Here is a 21,974-nt window from a genome sequence, read left to right as displayed (position 1 = left end):
GTTACACACCAGGCAAACTACAAAAAAGAGTCCAAGCACAAATAAGTCCCATGCTCTGAGACACCAGCATACCACAGAGAGCATAAACCACTGACATGAAACTACAGTTAAGAGATTCATATTACAGAAGTATTTTGTTTTCCTTCCTTGCTGTGTTTACACACAGTTATTTCTTCAATACAAGACTTAGTAATTACCTAACGACAGCTCCAATAGGCAAAGAAACTGAATTTAGCTGCCTCTTGAGAAAAGGAGAGAAAATTACCCTGAAAAAACAGCAGTAAACACATCTGCTCAAAATTGTATCCACTTTAGGCAAAATTCTGGCAGACACGTGTCTGTTATCTGCTCACATACATGTGGGGTGCCTGGAAGGGTAAGCTCCCAAAACTAAACGTAGACTCTTCCAAATAAGCAATTTTAATTTTAAGTAAGTAGAAAATGGTTAACTGAGAATTATGTGCAGCTTGCAGGGGATGAGAACTGGAATCCAGCAGTTTCACCTTACAAAGCGGTGACTAGAGGTATGAACTGAAAGCAGGACAAATTAAATGATGCAGCAGTTTAGGATGAAGCACGAGGATGCTGATACTGCTACAAAAGAAATGCAGCAGTGTACAAAAACAATCACGCAGGAAAGAAAGCACCAGAGCAACAGAAGAGTTGACCTAACACTGGCTGGAAGAAGGCAGCAGGGACTGCATCCCTCCAGGAGATGGCTGAGGAGTCTCTCACTCCTCAGTCCTGAACTCTGCACCAGGGCAAACCTGCAAGTTCAACCATCAGCTGAAAAAACAAACATTTTAAAAGCTGGTGCCTGAAGCAATCATGGCTACATTCAGACAGCTCAGTACAGGTGGTCTGATTTCAAAGTTGGTGAGTGATTCTAGATCCTACCAACTTCAGAGGATTTTCTTGGTGTATGTCTGGTACTTCTGAGAACTGGGCTTCTTAAATACAAGGGCCTAAGTGCTGTTTTAAGGAAATAATTCTCGACATTCCAGTTGGATAACCTTAACCAAATGATCCCTTTAAAATGGAGTTTTTCATTTGAGAAGGACAAATTTAAAGGATTTTCCCTTGACTTCAAAAGCTTTTTCAATCATTTCTTTAGTGGCACAGTGTATTGCAAAGGACAGCAAAGATACTCAGCTGGATGGCTTCCACTCTGCATAATCTTTTTTCTGCAGTTTTCAACAACGCTTTCCTTTTTAGGAACTTGGTCTATGCTTGCTACTGCCCAAATAAACTCAAAGCAACATAAACAATCTCCAAAATTAAACCTAGCTAAGAAACACCATTTCTGATGTCACTCCATTGGCAAGGGAGGATGTTGTTCTAATTTCCACTTCCCCCCCCCCCCCCCCCCCCAAGATGGATTACATTTGGTCTGCGTAACACACTGGAAAATGTATTAACTGGGTTATCCCACAAGGCACCCTATAAATAAAAAAAAAATCTGCCTGGCATTAATCAATGTGTGACCCAGTGCATTGCTAACCCTTCCCTAAAAGTGCCTACTACAGTAAAAATATGCCAGAATGATTGTCTGCCTGTCTGCAGTTTAAGTGCTATTACTGACAGCTTTCTACAGAGGGAAATTGTTTTCTTCGCTCTGTTGCTGATAGTTACAAAGTCTAAACTGTGGGTGAACACATATATGAGATGCATGCCTACAGAGAGTTACTTTTGCTTTAGTATACTTCCTGTTGAACATACTCCAGTGTGGACAGGTAAATAAAGATACGTGTACAGCGCTTAATACTGGGTTTTCCAGCTCTTAACATAATGTAATATTGCTCCTTAACATCACTAAATACCATCAGTATCTCCATAAAAAGTCACAAAAGCCTCCAGGAAAGCAGTCATGAAACTGATCTTTAGGAGGCATCAACAAAATAAACATACGTTAGTTATTCACATTCTTTACATGTAACCCTGAGAAAGGCTTTATTTCTCAACACCAAATATATGCTCCTCTTGAATAATAAATACAGTGCTATGGTTGCTCAAGTTAATATCAACAGTTTGCAAAGCTGAGCCTGCAACTGAGCATCACAAATAGAATGCTGTGCCGTTAGAGGTTGTGTTTAATTTCCAAGTGTTCTTTATGCCAGCAAACAGTTTCCCACAGGGCAATGGCATGTGTTTGTGTGGACATAAGGAACTTTTTAGTTTTCCCAATAAGCTTCCAGTTGGCTCTAACAACAGAACAGCTTCCTTTTCTGCCTTCTTTCTCCATCCTTCTACCCTGTATTTTCCGCAAACAACAGAACAGTGTTGGTGGATTTGTGGGTTTACTTCATTACATTAAAAAATAAATTATTTATGAGTCTTTACAAGGATGTGATTTAAGCATCCAGTGGTCACTAGCAATTCCCTGTTAATGCCTATCTCCATCAGAATAATTTCTGATAGTTACATGCCTGTGTGTGAAACTGTACTGCGTGGCTTTTATCTCCCATACACAATGGAAAAAGGCTTTAACAAAAAAAGGCTGTACATGTTTACAGCATACCAAGGAAAAATCTCATGAAAAATCCCAACAAAAACTAAATTATTCTTTTTTTTTTTTTTTTTTTTTAAAAAAAGCACCTTAAAAATGACAACACTGCAAAGAATATTCAAGCAACTATTTTGTTTTGTATTGGAAGAGGGAGTACTTTGCACAAATGTCCAGATTCTGGCCAAAACTTTAAAATAACCTAACAGCTTTGGCATGCTGTGGTTAAGACGTTACCGTAAGTCTGACTTGGAAGACTAAAATGTTTCTTTTTTAAGATAAAAAACTAAGGAGAAAAAAAAAGATTTCAACATTATTTGAATGTAACATTATTCTGGGACTTTTTATTTGAAGTTTTCGAAATAAGTATCTATCTAAGCCTTTTCTTCACTACGTGTTTTTCTGCAGGTCCTGGCTTTGATTTACAGAAAACTAGCAACATCCTGACAGACTCTCCACCAAATATTTTCCATCAATTGTTATGGCATGAAAAAAAACTATTAGGAAAATATCATATGGACCACATAAGATTCATTTCCTTCCAGGAATGAGATGCTCTGAGGGGAAAAAAAAAAAACAGAAGAAAAGTAAATGCTTGCTTAAGTTGAAAACTGAATGATCCGGAGAAGGTCAGCATTTCTCAGTTTTCTGAGTGGTTATTAACTTGAAGCTTTGTCTAGAGTAAAGGTCACAAGCTGCTTCACTGGGAACAGGGGTGCAAAAGCTGGAATTGGTGCTCAGCCAGTTTCAAAAAAGGGTTCTTTTTATCTTACTCAAAATAATCCAATGCTGCACTGTCATTATTTAATCTAGCATACACTCCATGTAAGAAATGAACAATGCAACTGGTTGGAACACTGATCTGGAATATTTGACTCCTTTTTCCTTTGACTTCTACACAGATTTTACCCCAATTACTTGAAGCCAACATATAATTTACAGGGATGTAAGTGTGTAGGTATCATATGCTGGATTTTTTACTTGAGCTTAGTTTTACCCTTCTCTAGCAGGCACAATGGAGGAAAATGAACAGAGCATGAACAAACCCAGCCTGAATGGACGCACTCTTCAAAGTGGCTCGCTCTTCTCTCTGTGTCCCACTCACGCAGAGGCAAACACGCTGCATTAAGGAACAGTCAAATAGCTCCTTTTCCAGGGGAACACAGAGAGAGCTCAGGCTGCAGCACTCCTGGCTCTGCTCTCTTAGGAAACATGGGAGAGGCAGGTCCTGCCTGTGGGTCCTGCGTGTTCCGAGCTCACTTCTGCGCAGAGGATGAGGCATGATGCTTCCTGTGTTTTCTCTCTCATTTCTCAGTGAAAAGGGGCAGGCGGCCAATAAGAGAGCCTTCCTGCTCCATTAAGGATAAGGAGGGAAAAAAAAAAAAAAAAAAAAGTCAGGCTAGATGTGCAAAGTGATTTCACACTGACCACAGATCTGAGTCATAACAGAATTTGCTTTCTACTTTAGATCTGTGAAAAAAAAACCCAGTTCTCAAAATATGCCACCATACTGATGGTAGCTGTCATTTGTTTTCACCTGTTTAAAGTATGTGAATTACTTAAGAGATTTAGCATAGATTATTGACAGCAGCAGCGCTGTCAAACCTGATAGTCTATCACACTAATAAAGATCACAGAGCAGTTTTTGTCTTGATAGTTCTGTACCAATACTGACATTCAGTGTGGAACTACAAAAAATTAACACACTGGCCACAGACAATGCAATACAATCCAGAAAGTGAAAATAACAGGTGTTAAACAAATTAGATTAAGTACAGATTGAGTGCATTTCCTAATTATTTGTTATTCCATTTATGAAAGTTATGTTTTAGGTGTTGTATATTAGCTGTATAATGCACATGCCACCTTGCGTGCTCTAAAAGAAAAAGATACAGAGTTTATATTAGAATGTCCATTTGGCAACTGAAAAATAAATGAAAATGATCCTTCCCATAGCTGCATTTTTAAACAGCTGCAATTTAGCACAAACTCATTTATTCCCAAGAATCCAGAGACAATGCAAAGGCAAGGGGCTGGCTACTCTCAAGCTGATTTGAACAAAAGTAATTTTATTACAGGGTAGAAAAGCCTTAGCAAATTCAATTACTGCTGCAGTTATTTCATTTGCTTTGCAAATTATGGTTGAATTACCATTGGAAATGAGAACTAATGCAGTGATGTTGCCACTTCTTTACGCAAAAATTTGGGACCAATTCGGCCCATGGATATTCCCATTCAACTCCAGAAGTCAATGGATACATGATAATCACCAACACAAAGTGGGGAAGACTGGGAGGGCAAATAAACACTCATGACAGACGCCCTAATTCAGTACTATAAGCCCCAAAAAGGGCACTCTGGCATGACTATTAGGAATAACAATTTGGATGGTAACATAAAAGACCACTGAAATTCCACATAAGGCTGTGAAAATCAAAAACATCCCTTAGGATTGTGCTATAGTTTGGAGGCATTAACATTGTGGAGGAGCACTGGGATATCATAAGGGAGCACCATGTGATTCTGAGGAATGGAGTAATAGAAATGGGATGAAATTCAACATTACTAAATGCATAAGCATGCACTTGGGGACTAATAACAGTCATAAACTACAGCAACAGAAACGGGATGAAACTTCGTATTACTAATTGAAAGATCACACAATTCAAAGCTATGTTTGCTGTGAACTGGAAGATCTTGAGGTGACAACTGAGACAAAGGCAGCCTGGTATATGTATCAGGGCATTTAGGAAGCCAGTAGGCTTCACTATACAAAATGTTTTATCCTATACTGCCAGTCAAGATAGGAAATATCATTTTCATTATACATCACTATAATCTCATCTGGAACGAGAGTGCATAGTGCCAGTGACCCACATTTTGAAACGTTAAGTGAAAACATGAACAAGTGAAGAGAAAAGACACAAAGATAAAGAAGAGAATGCATTCTGAGAACGGAGATTAGAAGTGGGCTGGCTTAACTGTGCAGTCAAGGCTGGCAGGATATGATCTCCTTCTGGAAATGCACCAGAACTCTGGGAGAGAGACAGAGACACAAGGCAAGAAAACTCCTGATTGATCTTCAGTGAAATATAGTCCAAGAATACACTGGCATAAACTTCCCATAAACTACTGAGGACTGGAAATCAGAGAGGTTGTTAAGCATGGGAGAGCAGTGAGGTTTTGGAAGAGCTAGAGACAGGGAAAACACTTCATTAACATAAACTGGCTCTTGCAATGTGATACCTGGCAAGGGGGCACTAGAAGATCCTTTCCATCCCGTGCTCCTGCACTTCAGTGCCTGCTCCCCTGCAGAAATGGTGGCTGGAAGTCATATACTGCTGATGTTGTAACCTAGCGCTGACATGAGTTCATGCATTTGCAGCTCTGCATTAGCAACATACACCCCTGAAGGGTTAGAGCTCTTTAAACGTCCCATAACATGCAGCAAGCTTTTAATTCAAGCTAAGCAAGGAGCTGAAAAAAATCTCATTTGACCTGATTCTTCCTGAAGAGACATCCCGTATATCAAGGCTGAATTCAGTTATGTTTGGAATTACCAATAGGAAAATTAATCTCTTTGTGGAAGAAAACAAAACAAAACAACCCCTTAGTAATATAATGAATATTGTATTTATAAACAGAGCAATTTACACACACTGTGCTCTCACTCTTTTGAGACAGAAATGAAATGTAAGCATTCTGACTCCTACAGCACACTGAAGTATATTAAATCCTACTAGCAACAACAGGGGAGGTTTTCCCCTTCTTCCAAAACTGCAATTCAGCAGGAAATCAACAACGAGTTCACATCCGCATGCTGGTGTCTGCACACCACTGCACAGACTTGGTGCAAACCACCTCTTAGCATTCATAATCCTTGGACAAATGTGATTTATGCTTGTGGTATACGACCGCAAAAGGGCAGGACAACTCATGGTTTGATTCATGCCAGCAGGCGCTGTCGTATTGCAAACAGCCTCTTCAACTACTGCAAATGCCAAGGTCAACTAACCCAGTTCATGATGATGTCTGGATGAGCTCCACTGTCTCCTCTTTGAATTTTTCAAAGGTGAATATTCCCATATGTAATAAGGAATTGCAGTAGGTAAATGTTTTTCTCTGTAGTTCAAAGCAGTACGCCAAGACTTGTTTCCCAGAAAAACAGCCTCAAAACAGAATTTATCACAAACACTGCACATTTTCCACTAACATCACCCGTGTGAAGAACTATGCATCTTAACTGAAATCACACATTTTTATACACAGGTGCTTGCAACTTTGTACTTAAAACACAAAAGCACTAGTTGGTGATTTCTAGAGGTACAAATGCTTTGTGTTTACCTTCCTGAAGTTAGGTCATTTTTATGTCTATAGATTGAAAATTTCTGGTCTCAGCTGCTATAATCCCACATTATTGACAGCTTCTATGGCTCTCTGTGCCAATGAAACCGAGAAGGGTTTCACATGATAAAACGGGGATGCCCAGAGTGAGTAAAACCAGCTGATCTCTTGATATCAAATCATCTTGATATCATTCTCAATATGAGACTGAATGCATTACTCCACTGAAATTCAGCCTCGTTTTGTACCAGCAAAGGGATCCCAAGCCAGGTTTTCAACTGCCTTGCAGATAGCTCAATGAGATAGATACATACCTGCTGGTGGCCAAGCCTTGATGTATCCAGTGCAATGGACTACAGCATACTGTGCTTCACCTTCTTTTACTGGGCCAAGACCATTCCTAAACAAAAAGGAAACACAAAACCATCACATTGATTGACATAAAGAATAGCTTTATGTTTTTAAACTACTACTAATGATTTACTGATATTTGTTAGTTAGAAATAACCAACTGTCAACCTATGAGTTCTGTACAGTGTCAACTCCATTACAAAGCTATTCCAGCCTTACTTGTTTTCCATAATACTCTTGGAAGTGCTATTTTATACTGTGCACGGATGCAGATGTTTGTCCAGGGAGTTTGCCAACTCCTTGATTCAGCATTAGCCCAGTGGAAAATGAGGGTGCTTATGGCAGCTAACTGATGTGGTAAATTAAGTAAAAGTATACCTGTATCTTTTTCTCATGGTGGTTATTCTGTTCAGAGGTAAATGATCCAGAGGAGCATTTCCACACCTAAAAGTAAATTAATATTTGAAAGGGCTCAAATATGAATATAAATACCCAGGATGAAAATGCATTTTAAGATCTTTATTAGTATATGTAAGTAGACAATAATGGATATTTATTTCTGACAGAAAGTTGCGGATTCATGTTTTCTTAAAACTTGCTGCTTCCACAGGCTCAACTTTTTGGGTGTGCTACAAATATTTTCTTTATTTTGAAAAGAAAAATAGAAGAGATTACAGAAAGATTTCCTCCTATCCCCCCAAACCTAAAGACTATTTGAAATAGATATTCCAACACTGGCTAAAGAACAGATAACACTTCAAAATACTATAATACAAGGGTGAAAACTAGAAAAAAAAATGTAAGTCAGGCCCCCAGATACCCACACAAAACAAATCTCAGTGTTCCAGTAGCTTCCCTGGACAGAGCATTTCAACTGCCATACACCAGCTACAATGTTAGTAGATATTAATCAAATGTTTTCAAGAGCAGACTATTTACACTGTCAAGTAACTTTGTTTAACACTTGTTCACGTATATTTTGTGATATTTCTAACTATGCCTAACTGTGTAATTTTAACAATCCATCTGAAACTAAGTAAATAGTTTGAAGGGTAAAACCAGTTCATTTTCAATGGAAGAAAGAACAATAACAATGAAAGAAGTAATCACAAGGAAAGTTCACATTATTTGAGGCTCATTCTTCCCACAAGTTTTTTTTTAATTATTATTATTCTCTTTTTTTTTCTTTTTTTTTTTTTTTTTTAAGTATCAGTCACTGCCAAGGAGAAGGAATGAACAATTAAAATAAGATTTAGAATTACAAAAACAATGGGGCTACTGGCATGTACAAAATTACTCTCATGCACTGGTGTTTACAGAATCAGGATGCTAGGAAATAACTGCAGTATGAAATGTTGTTTTAAAAGTTGGGGAACAACTGCAAACAAGAGATTAGGTCTGGTTTTCTTTTCACAAAAAAGTCCTCCTCACATGACAACTATGTGCAGTTTGGAGGAAGAGAAAGCAATGTTCCAAGTGTCTCTCTGTCTTGTTGTATTTCTTTCCCCCCAGTTAAGGGGGGAAAAGGATCTACAACTTTGAAGTCAAATCTTGCAGGTATGGACTATATAAAACCCTTAACAAAGGCACCCAAGAGCCATACATTCAGCTTCCTCACATGACTGGAAGAAAATCCACCACATAAACAAGTACAGGCATCTGTTGTAATATGTCAAATATTTTGCTTTGCATGTTTCATTCCATAATAAATTTTGCATCATCTGTTTTCAACACATATAGGATATAGGCTGCAGATGCAATTATGTACTTTCCCCCCCTAACCACACAGAGAGAAATTTATTGCAATAGCAACAGGCATTTTAGCCTGTTAGCACTACAACAACAAAAGTGCCCACAAGCCCTAGTCAGAAGCACTGGGCAGGCAGATGTCTTTAAAGAAGCCCAAGCAATGCAGGAGAAGTTGGAAAATTGCAAAATAAAAACCCTCTAACAATTACTCATTTATCTAGCATCAACCAGCTGACATCTGGTTAATTCATACCAGGCTTAGGTTAATTCCTACATAGCTGGCAAGTTTGCAACTGAATTCCTGTTTGTCTTCAAGATTCTTTTAATATTATTGGTTTGCTGAAAAAATACACAGAGTTGGGCTTTCATTACACTTGCAAAAGCTTTGTTCCCAAAGTATTGATTCGAACAATTTGACTAGAAGAGACAATGCCTTACATTCCAGGGTTGAAGTTGTCATGATGTTCTCTGGGGAAAGAATCCTACACCCCACACTGATAAAAATAACTGCAACGCACAAATGAGGTGCTGTTTTGTCACTAATCATAAAGGAAGACAGGTTTCAGTTTTACTCCCATTCCAAAAGCAAGCATTCTGGAAACGCTTAATGGGAGTGTGTGATTACAGCTTTGTTTTTTAAGCAAGGTCAAATCAGTGAAACAAAACGTCTGAAGTCTAATCTGAGACAGGACTGGAACTATCACAGGAATACAATGTAAATGCATACCTCATCCTGCAAATGAAAGAGCGCCTTGATCCCATGCACATTCTCATGGAGGACTGCTGACCCTCCTTCTTTACTGTTCCAGTCTTCAAGTCCAAGATTCGTCCTAGAAAAGTCAGGGAGAGTAACTGATGTTCAGTGCATAAATTTAATTCCATTTACTACAGACTAAAATGACAATAAATTCATAAGCTAAATGCCGTTAGCCCAGTTGGGGGAAAAATGCCAACAAAAATTCTTGATCCTGGTCTCACATCACTTATGTGTTGGTTTAACTAATGATTTCAGCAAAGCTGACTCTGAGTCACAACACTGATGGCTCTCTTCTCGGTTGGCCCAGGATCAGCTTCCAAGGCAGGGTCAAATATCTAGAGGCAGAGAGGACAATGACAGCGAGCATAGCTTCTCGACTTGAACTGCTTGCTCCCCTCTTTACCAGAACTGTGGATAAAGCAACATGCATCATTTCCCTGACAGCTGCTCCTCCTTCCCTGTGCTCTTGTGTCTACCCAGAACACTCTCACCATAACACCACCTCACATATTCAGGGCTGCAGTGCTGGTGAGGAATACATACGACCAAGGTTTTCTCCTTGATGATGAGATGCAGGATATGTCACAGCAGGTCGTGTGGTGGGGCCCTTTCAGAGTTGACAAAGACCTGATATGTCAGCATATTTTAAGGTTAATTTTCAGCCGGATCGGTGAGATGATCTGACTCACCACACAGCAACACGAGTCTGCACAAGGTCCATGGCTGAACCCTGCTGATCATCAGAAGCTGACTACAAACCTCAGAATCTCACCCCACAGACACAGCACTGAAAAGGGATGACAGCAACCAAGTCATCTCAGGAGAGGACAGGATGGAGGGAGCACTGAGTTAATGCTCCTACAGAAAACTGGGGGAGGTCTTTATTAAAAAACAAAGGTAGCAAGGCGATTACAGATTAATCTTTCCATTCTCCTGAGACAAAACAGAAGGCAGTGACTACTACAGATAGGTTCAGGTCAGTGATGGCAAGGTACAGGGTATCACCTAGAGTCCTACTGTTTATCACCAAAGAACCAACAGAATGGACTTTTGCATCTACAGCTCAATTGCTAACAGACGACTGCAAAATCTTGCACGTTAGTAACACAGACTAGAAATGAACCACTGGCCCAGATCCACAATGCTTCAGGGCTGGATACAGCCACAGAAGTGACAGTGGGCAAGAGAAATGCAGTGGAACAGCTGCCGGACAATTAAACAACAGCCACCAGTGCTGATGACACACAGCCATGAGCAAACCTACATATTTAAGGTAGGCACAGGATCTTTCTATATCCGTACAAGACTAAGCCTTTACCATGATACAACTAGTTTACAGCAGTATAAGATACTATACTCTGACTGTGTTAAATTGAAGAATTCATGCAGAATACGTTCAAAGTTTCCCTCACCAGATTTCCTCAAAAGTCTCTGTCCAAAAATTAAGTTCTGAAATAACCCTACTGCCAAACACTAATTTCAGAATTATTTTAACTGAAAATACTTACCTCCATCCATGAATGGGAATAAAATCACTACAAAACAGTTTAAAGATAAGTATTTTAGATAAGAAATTAGGCAGTAGCATTTTATTCCTAAGGTATACTAAAGATAACTTCTTCTGGAAGAAAGCCATTCTTGTCAATAGAAGGTCAGACTGTGCCATTTGGTGTATCTCCATGGTGTATCTCAGATGGTTAAGAAGTTAACAAGCCTGGGAGCAATTCCTAAAGATGCTTCAGTTCAGAGCACTGGGCTATATATTAATATAGGTGTATGATTCAGGTGTGAGCTGGCAAAAATCATACCACCATATTTCCCAGCTCAGTTACACTGATCCTATGACATAGGATGGATCCGAGGTTCAAGCACACTTCCCTCCCTTGCATGAGAGTGTCTGTGTCTCTATCTCATTTTCTATACCCAAAGCCACAGTTTATTTCTCTATCCCCTTGACTCAATGGCTGTCCATATAAGCCTACAGGGCAAATAAAACCACTAAAAGCATTTTTTTCCTCTTTGGACACAATAACTTTATCATACACATAAACAAAAGAGGCGTTTCTGTGCATATTTTTTTTTTCCATTCCAGTACAAATCCTTGAAGTGACACTAATAATCAAAAAGCAGTGACAGTAAATGTAACTCAAACAGGTGAGAGAAATGTCTCAGTTTTTATCATCCAATAGCTTTTATAATAATAAGCATACTTCATAATTACGTGGCTGCTAAGACTAAAATTGCTGACACATGTTCCTTTGGCATGTCTGGAACCCCCAACAACAAAAGTCATAGTTTTTAAATTTAGCTTTTTGTTTGGCAATGTCTTAGAAATACATATCAGATAACAAATAGTAGTCTAAATTTTGCCCTGACTTACAAAATCACTGCAGGGGGTATGTGGGGGTATGAGTCAGAGAAATGTTTGGTACATAGATATGACAAAGCTCTCTCAGCAGCTTGTTTCAATAGTCCGTCGTGCGTGTATTAACCTTGTAGAGCTCTAACAATTTAGTGCAGATTTTGATAAAGATCAAACAGTTTATGTCTCATATTATTAGAAGCTTATGACCAAATTATATTAAAAAGAGGAAGAATTACAGTTGAATAGACAAAGGACAAAGCTTTCAATTTAGCTCAGAGACTGTCAGTACACTTCCTGGGATAAGAGGGATCTCCTAAGACATGGCATACCAGGGCTCATATCTCTGTTGGAGCTTTTAAGTTAGTAATATTGGTGTTGCGAGGTGTGCAGAGCGAATGTGGGAGAGTAAACTAGGAAACAACTCACTGTGAGATCTGTATGCAACCAATGCAGCCATGCAGCACAGGTAAATGCTAGTTTTGGAAAAAGGAACAGAGAAATACTCCCAAGTGCTTGTACCCTGTGTCTGCCCGCAGGCTTGCATACACACCACTAACAGCTTTCTCTGCTTGGAGAGCCTTTGAGTTTAATGATGGCAATCTGGACAGAGTGCTACCCCTTTTTATTTTTGTGCTAACTGCTCACAAAAACATCTTCATTTCCAGACCTAGACTAACAGCATTTAGCTTTTACCAGATAATTCTGAAGAAGTGCAGAGAGACGGAAAATGGTGAAGTCAGGACAAGCTGGAGTTGCACCACAGTATTTGTCGTGACTTATTGTTATGACAATCTGCAACTGTGACAATACAACATCACTCAATCTCAAGCCAAAACTCACAGCTGTTTCTCCCCAGGCTCCTCGCTACTCCACACCTGACTCTGAGAAGTGGACGGACCCACACTGCCCCACTTCTGCCAGCATGGAACTGCAAAATCATCTTCTACCTGCTCTAATATCATCTACAGCTCGCTGCAGCTGCTCATGGGATGGACCTTGGCAGGTCCCACATTGCAGTCAAGCAAATTGGCATAAATCACAACTCAGTGTCATACAGACAGCTCGTTTCAAGGAGGTGGCATGGTCTGATAACAGCTCTGCCACAGAACCATAAAATATTCATATCTCCATGTGTTCCTGCATCTTTCACACTGGTGCTGCTACCCCGGTGATAAATGCTCATTCAGGCTTCTCCACAGGAAACATACACAAAGTATATTTAATGTAAAAGTTGGCAATTACATTCTTAAGAAATATTCTAGGATGTTCTGACAGCTTCTGCTAACTGAATACTGCATGTGCATTTTTTTAAATTTCTTCTAGTTTCTTCAGAAGAACAGTTTCAACAACCCAATGCCACCACCATCTGGATTCCTTATGAGCTTCCCCATAAATTGGTAATTGCATGTAGTTCATTTTCCTGTTAAACTTTTCCCCTCTCCAGCTCCAGACACAACCCTCAGATGCAGCAAGTGCAGGATGCGTGTCTCCATCACAGTACTACTGTGACTGACACTGCTGTCTTATTACCATTTACAGCAGCTGCACAACTCAGAGGAAACCAAAGTTTACTCTGTTGCAAAAGAGAAAGCAAATAAATGAGCACAATACTTATTAAAACCAGCACATAAATCTCTCCAGTTGGTCTGGGTATAATTGATAAGTTGTTGAAATCTACCCACTACGGTCCCTATTCTGAAGGCAGTATTGCTTAAACCTGTAATAAACCAGTTGTCCTCTGAGCAGGAATCCATCGTGCGAACCCGAAACCTGATGTCAGCTGTCATTACAGGAAAGGGCTGTCCGAGGGGATCACAGAGGTGAGAACAATGTCCAAGAGATTAATTATTTGGGTAAAATTAGAGAAGCCATATAAAGCTCTTCCCACTAAAGAAACTACTTAGTAATCAATTCGAGTACTGAGGATAAATTCCAGAAACATACCCTTCGTGTTTCGCTGCAGTACGCTTTCAAAGATGCTCTTAAAATGTTCTCATAATGATCAAGTGGACAAATGTTCATATTGGCACTGATACGCCCCTTGTGTGAGCAGATAGTGAACAGATAATGCATGAACCTTCCCCCCTTTTGGATCTCCAAGTGCTACCATGAATCTGTGAATGTTCAAACACCTTTTCTGTGCTTACAATGTTTGAGATGAACCTAAGCCAAGGATTGGCCTGGGCCTACTGAAGTTCATGGCGTTTCAAATCTGGGAGTTTGGCTCAAATCCATCCTTACACAATAGCACCAGCCTGTTAGAAAATTTGTTCCTCCATGTTTAAACACTCCATGCTAAGGTTTATAGCCTGGTAATCAAACACAGTCTGTTCTTTGTTACCTTTGTCGTTTTTTTTTTTTTTTTTTTTTTTTTTTTGGTAGATTCAAAACTCCATAAGCTTCAACACCTAATTCTACCACAAATGCCTTCTCTGCTGGATTTCCAATTCCTAACAATCCTAGAGTCTGTAATTAGAAAGAAGGGCTGTTATATGAGGAAATTCTTCTGCAAAAATTTCAGTGCAACTTGAAATGGCTGTGTCTAAAAACAATCTTATGGTATTTACATCCTATTTGCAGCATGGAAATACCCCTCTTTTGCAACAAAAGACTACTATCTGTTTTAAAAGATCAGAAGAAATGTGTTTTGGCCTCATGAACACAAAAATACTGTTGGCAAAGTACATGATAAAATTTTCCATTTCCCTCTAGCTCATCGGTAGATGGACTGCTACGTTGCACAGAATCTTGCACCTGATAAGGAAACTGTCTGAATTAATATATGAAGTCTCACCTTGACCTCAATACCTTCAGCAACCCAGCAAGCTTCACACTGTAGTTGATAGTGTCTTGTCTTACAAAGAACAAGTTAGATATTTCATAATTATTCTTAGCCACTGGACTGTCTACATATTTCTTGCCAGGCAAAAAAAAATAAAGGATAAACTAAGTTTGGTTTGGACAAGATAACAAAAGATGAGTTTGTGCTCATCAAAAATACTCCACATGGCTCCTCAGGGAAGACAAACAGGACACAGGAATACTGCACCCAAAAATCCTCATGAAAACTAGAAACATCTTTATGTTACTGTAGAAGCAGAAAAAACAAAACAGGGATGTAGGAGAACAAGAGGAAATAATCAAAAATAAAAGTAAAGTGATGGTCAAGGTACTGATGCTACTGGACACATCTCCAAATGTAAGCTGACCCTCAAAATGAAGGGTCAGAGAACAAAGGACTTCTATGATGATGGTCTCTATTAGTATGTTAAGTCTTTAGAAAGTAGTGGCAGAGATCACTTGAAAAATGTGTTTTCTCAACTAAAACTACAAGCTGCTAGTCTATCACATAGAATTGCAACACTGCAAATGAACCATTATCATTTGTAGGGAGGCAGCACAGAAAAATCTTTATGAGTGTAGCATCAAAAGCCAACCCTGTTACTGTACCTCGGGATATGAAAGGTCTGCATGAAGACAGTAATGGTAGTTGGACACAGACTCCACAACAGTTTGTACAGATAGAAAATACAGGCCACTGCTTAGGATAAACAATAAAGTTCCAGAAAATCAGGTGAAACTCTTCTTTTTTTTTTTTTTTCATTTTTCATTTATCAGTTTGCACATATGCACTGAACATTCAGCTCTACACCAACTGAGGTACTCAGCTGGCAGAGTTCCTCTTGAAAACTATGGATGCATTATAAATACACAAACAAAATGTCTTCAATAAGAAGATTAAATAGCCTAAATTTGATCAATTTATATTAAATTACTCTTGATAAGCTCATGCCAGAGCAAAGCAGTTATTCTGCATTAATTCAACAATTAAAAGAAAATAAAAACCTTTAAAAATTTGTACGCTTACAATTGTAAGGGATAAAATCGTATATCATGTTTAATGCACTTTAGCAAGTCCTTTAAGCTCTATTAGGTTTAATAAATATACATCCACCCTGTGGATCCCAATATTAAAAAAAAGGTACAGATGATCTAAGAACACATTAAGAATCAAAACTGAAATGCAAACACGGTATTTGAAGGCTCTCCTTCTAGGAACTCACATTTACATAAACCAGAAGCAGCTCACAATATACAAATAACATACACATAAAAAAAAAATCATGGCCACACAGCTCATTTCTCATCATTCTGGGTTTTATTATTTACATAAAGGTAATGTTCATAAAAGCATGCACATATCTACCACAGGCATACCTATATTTGAGTACATAGTCCCTGTCCTGGGAGCCCAAGTCCCTGCCCAACAAGTGACAAGGTGTCTACTGTAGGGTTGGTGAGGCTGAGAGCAACTGCCGTAGCACAGAAATATGCTGCTGGTCATCTAAGTATCTGCTAAAAACAGAGCAACCCTTCAGCATCACAAGACCGAAGACAGGAACTATGTGGAATGAAGACACCAAACAAGACAATCCTCATAAAACTGTACCCACAAACAATGCATCTCTCTAGCCCCTCATTGAGGGGAAAGCAAACACATGAGCAACAGAAATAGCATGACACTCAAAACATAGGCAGGCTCAAGACCATCCTAACTTCAAATTACAAACTAAGGGCAGAACCACATGACTGGCACCAGTTACACTGCACCCAAAGCGAGCACTGATTTTACAGCATGCAATCAAAGGTTACAGTGCAGCCCTCACAGACAACACCTGCTAACCTGTTGTTTATTTTAACACTGCTTCATATTCACTAAGTAGTTAACAATCTTTTAAATCTATGACAAAAAAGACACCAACTCTTGATAACATTTAAAACACATCGAGAGGCCATGAAGAATGTACAGTTCTAGAAAGTAAGAGCCTGATGAGCTTGTTTTTACAGAACAAACTGGCTAACTCGTGATGTTTAACTCATTCACCAAAAACCCCTGCTCATTCACAAACAACCCCAGTGTGCAGGCACTGGCACTCCTAACACACTTGCCTCCCCCTGCATCAGACGCAGCCCCGCCACGTGGGACTGCTGCCAGGGCTCAGGGGGATGCAGAGCAGATGGGCTCATAACAGGCAGCAGGCTTTTCTCTTTTATACTTCAGATTAATGCAAAGTAAGTATCATAGCTGCATTGTTAGCAGCGTACATATGGTTTTAATTCACACGTGGAAAGGGTCTTTTCTCCAGAGTGCCTCCCCTATGGGTGCTGGAGCCCATGGGTTCTGCATGGAAGGTGTCTGGTAGCACAGGTCATCCCTTACTGGTATCACAGCCTTTATGGACCATAATCACAACTTCAATTCCTGGCTTATGGGAAGCTCAGGACATGGCTGAGGGACAGAATGTGTTCCTGATCATGTGGAGATGGTTGATGCAATCTAAATCTTTCCTGATATTAAAATGACAATCCTATTAAATCTTTCAAGGAGTGAGTCAGTAGGACTTTGAGAGAGGTAGCACTGCGGGTGGGAACAAGATCTCCCCATGCATACTTCCTGCAGTTGCTTTCCAGTTGGTCTGACTATATCGAAGATGGGACCTCCCCACAGGAGACTGCACCCTACCAGCAAGGCTGTACAGCTAGCCAACATTTATACCTCTGTCCTCTGCCATATAGGATTTAGTGCCCCGGCCCAACTTCTCCAGAGGAATGAAACCATGGGGACACTAGTATACCAATATCCCTTGAAAATACAGTACAACTGTAAAATCAGTCAGGCTCATGCAGCCTGGAGCAAAATCAGGGACCACACAGGACTTCCCAGCTGTCATTATACTCCACACATATCAACCAAGAAGCTTGTGGGATGGCAGGGATAAAATGCAGTTGCTCTTGCTCTGAAGCTGGCAGTGCCTTCCACCCAAAGTTCTGAGGCTGCTTTAGCTCTCACAGGCTGGGGCTCCCACTGCTCTCATGTGCTTGTTTTATCGTGCAGCAGGAAGCGGCACCCTATCCCTACTCCACTGCACATACCACGACATTACAAAGCATTGCTAATACACTGATAAACAAATATATCAGTATACAAAATAAGTAACTGGCTCCAGGCATGTACTTATTGTTGGCAGACATTAAAGCAACTTTCAGAGGAGATCCGCACCTTTACTCCTGTTTTAAAGATGAGGACACTGAAGCCCAAAGGAATTTTTCTTGCCTGCAGTCAGCCAGCAGTGGAGGTGTAGCTAGGAACTGGGTCCAAGCTCATAAGCAATAGGAGTTCTCAACACACTGAGCTGTAGATAAGAATTCTCAATAATATAATTCACAGTGATTCTCAGAAAGTCCATAAAAATCTCATGACAACTACATGCTTACTAGGGCATAATCAGCTTAAATGAGAAATAAACACGATTATGCTTCCAAAAGAAGACTATAGGCTGGGCAGCTGATTTATCCTTCTTTATATCCAGTGATAACCTCTTGCTGTACCAGTATAGAACCTGAAACAAATTAGCCCAAATAAGGAAAAGAAATTTCACTTGAACTGAATACTCCACTTTCACGATGCTACTTAGAACCAGGACATGCTCTCTATTGCTCATTTTTCCCTCCACACTCATGAAAAAATTCCTGAACTACCTATCCTGTAAAGATGGCTCATGTTCCACTTATAAATATAAACCATCAAAGCTCACTCCCCTCACTAGTCTAGCTTCTCAAGGGGACTATTTGAATCTCTCTAAATATGTTAAGGTTTACATCATCTAATTGCAAAAGGCGTTGTATAAGCATTAGAGTCAAGTTATGACATTCTTACAATAGAATGAAGAGTTGATCCAATCAACAGCAAAGTTAAAAAAATAAAAAAAGTAATGGAATTGAAATGTAGCTATTTTTAAATATCTGTCTGTCCCCTACTTACAAACTGGAGACACTGACCCACAAAGAGGGAATTGAAAAGCTTCCTCACCCCCTCTTGTTTTTCAATAAGAAACCCCTCATGTTACACAGCTGTTTGCTTAATACAACTTGTTCTTATAAAAGCTCATGAGGCCAAAAGGTCTCTGCTGTGCCTGCCTTCATGTTTGACTAACCAGTCTGCATCATGTAATTCTCCACAGTGTTGGGCAAATATGCATCATTTTAATCAAATTAAAAAGGAAACTATGTGGGCTTTTGAGCCTTGCTATTGAGTTAATTTTAAGGGACTATCTGAAGGGATAGTGTTACAGATCACATGCAAGTCTCTCCGCTGATGGATCTGGAAAAACTGGACATAAAAACCCAAGCAAATAATTCAAAGCACATGTTGAAAGTTAAGTTATAGCACAAAACAAAATCAAAAACATTTTAAGGATTAAATGTATTTTGAACTCTCAACAGTGGTTATCTTATGTACGGGAAGCATTCAGCATACTAAATAAAACAGCTTCTAGAAGCACATACAGATGTGTAAGCTCTCCCTAGACATAAATACAACAGCAAGTATTTCCATTTCCAGTTCCCTGTCTGTAAAGCAGGACAATGATCCTCTCTTTTTTAATCCTTGCACTGTCCATTTAAACTTTAGCAGCAGAAGCTTTACCTTGCTATAGGTTTGTATAAGTCCTGACACAGCCACATTCTGATCTCTGCAGGTACCTTCAGGCTCAGTCACTAAACAAATATCACGAAGTTCATGGTTCAGTGAGCGGGGTGGTTGGGATAACCCTTCTGTTACAATTATCAGATGTATTTGAAGGAAAGCCTGAGCTGGAGGAAATTATCATACTAAGGCTTGCCAGTGATCCAAGATACAATGGGCTCCTCAAAAGACAGAGAAGACTTTCTGTAACTAGAAAAAGGATGGAAAACTCCAGAAACAGTTACTCCAAAGTACCACCAGCAGAGTCTCCCATGACAGGACTGCTATCCAAAATAACTCTTCAATATGTAATTTATTCTTTTACCATTCACAGCTGCATAATAAATTAATACAAAAAGGTTGTAAGTAGCTGTTAAATTAACCTATTTGTTTCACTTGAATGATCAGCAGGAAGCTTTACTGAAAAACACTTTTGCCAAAAAAGCTTCAGCTCCTGCCATTCTCTATTACTTGTACTTCATTATCAAACTCAAGTAACTGGAATCTATGTTCTGTAAATACCAGTATCGTCTGGTTCTGAAATTTAGCTGTGGTCTGTTCCACATGAGCCAGTGAGAAACCATGAAGCAGACCATTAGAGGAAATAAAGAATGACTGCAAGATGACTTTGTGAGATATTTCGCTGGGGACAGAATTAAATTTACACACATGAGAAGGGAGAGAGAAGAAGGAGAACAAAATACCCAAGGACATTGTGTGGGGTATTTTTTTATAGGCTACTCTTTTAGTTTGATTAAAATAAGGTATGTGGGGCAAAACATCATTACACATTTTCATTCTCTTTGCTGAGACACTTAGAAATTCCATGTGAAAGTCTCCATACTATGAAAATAGCAAGAAGGATGTTTGATGACATAAGTTCAGATCTAAGGCAATACAATAGAACAGATCAAACCACAGAAAACTACCAGTGGGCCATGCTACCACCCTGGTTCTGTGCTGCCATATGGGAGGCTTTTCCCTCCATGCAGCTCTGTGCAGGGTACCAGTGAGGAGCAAGTGGGTGCTGTGGTCTCAGCAAACTGGTAGAAGGCCAGGAAAAGATCAAAGACCGTGGAAGTCCTGCCTCTGCTGTCCCAGTATTATGAAAAGGAGAGCTTCAGCTAAGGCAAGAGAGATGACAGCAGCATGGTATAAGTCAATTATTCTCCTTCTGAAGCAAGAGGACACTTGGGTGGAATACTACCACTCCCAGGCACAACTCTTCCCTCTGCCTTCCTAGCCTGTTGCTACAACTCATCATGTAATAATAAAATATTTTAATGCAGTGTATTAACTTCACCGAGACAACACAACATTCAGATTAGGCTAAAGGAAAAGCTAGTTCTCCACAGGGCAGATGTTAAGGCTAATACTGCACCCTCCCAGCATCTGTGGAGTTCCCATCAAAGCAGTGAAGCACCTGAGATTTACAGAGGGTTGCAAGCAAGGACAGTGCCAAAAGGCCCCAAGAGGCACGCTCAGACTGCTTTAATGGCAGTGTGTTAACCAAAGAAGTTGGCCAGGTATTTGTGAAACACTAGTATTTTTTAAAGGGGGGAAAAAAAATCACTAACTCCATATATTTCATCATGTTTAACAAAACAGAACGGGTTGAATAAATATTGAACATTAAGAAAACCCACCATCCTTTAAATCCAGCAACTGAAAATGATCCAGTCAAACATCTGTGATAACAGATCTTAGTACGCAGCAGTTTCCAAGTGAGAAACTCAAGGTGAAGACGGAAGAGAAGTAACAACCACAAAACCCACTTGCACATGCATGCCCAGACACCTGAAAATTTACCCTAAAAGCATACACTAATGCTAATCAGGTGTAATAAGTCTTTCTCAGACTACTAGGCTAAATTTGCTTCCTTATTTTGGTAAAAACATGTGCTGACCTCTTCGAACCATTATAATCAAAGTAATTTAAAAAAATGCAACTTATTATCACTAGTTTTCCTTCCAGTATTCTCCACCCAAATGGAGTGTCTCAGCATCAGGGAGACCACTGGGTCACTGTGTTTGTGTAGGAGTTGCTTTATGAACTGTTTTATGCATAGCTGGCTTCTCCCAACATTTGGGATTTTTCTTCCCCCAGAAACAACCCTAGAGACCAAAGCAAAACAAAATAATTCTGGAATAAGTTAAAGAGATTAAATGTACCATACATTTAAAATATGATCATTTGAAAATACCTATTTTTTGAGGTTTTTCTTATTTCTATGGTACTGTCTAGTATGTCAAAGAGCAGGAACGGTGCTCTAAGGCCTTAAAGTCCTCTTTCTCACATAAACAACACAAAAAGCCAAATTCCACCCTCCGTGTTACCCACGTAGGATCATGGGACCACAGTCACTGGTCGCACAGCCACA

At 39.6% G+C, this 21,974-nt stretch overlaps 1 protein-coding gene across 3 annotated transcripts in view; it reads right to left on the bottom strand.

Annotated features, from left to right (window-relative positions):
- ARNT2 (aryl hydrocarbon receptor nuclear translocator 2) overlaps positions 1 to 21,974 on the bottom strand; it is a 105,659-nt gene that overhangs the window by 36,497 nt on the left and 47,188 nt on the right. For all 3 annotated transcript variants that reach the window (XM_042804110.1, XM_042804111.1, XM_032982993.2), the window contains 3 exons: positions 9,675 to 9,777; positions 7,577 to 7,642; positions 7,162 to 7,247 (listed from right to left, as the gene is read on the bottom strand). In XM_042804110.1, the coding sequence (XP_042660044.1) occupies positions 7,162 to 7,247; positions 7,577 to 7,642; positions 9,675 to 9,777 (255 nt within the window). The remainder of the gene's footprint in view (positions 1 to 7,161; positions 7,248 to 7,576; positions 7,643 to 9,674; positions 9,778 to 21,974) is intronic.

Source organism: Tyto alba, unplaced genomic scaffold (genome assembly GCF_018691265.1).
Source record: "Tyto alba isolate M040663 unplaced genomic scaffold, T.alba_DEE_v4.0 Super-Scaffold_41, whole genome shotgun sequence".
Classification (NCBI taxonomy): domain Eukaryota; kingdom Metazoa; phylum Chordata; class Aves; order Strigiformes; family Tytonidae; genus Tyto; species Tyto alba.
Note: the sequence above shows the minus strand (reverse complement) of the source record. Positions and strands in the feature narration are given on the sequence as shown.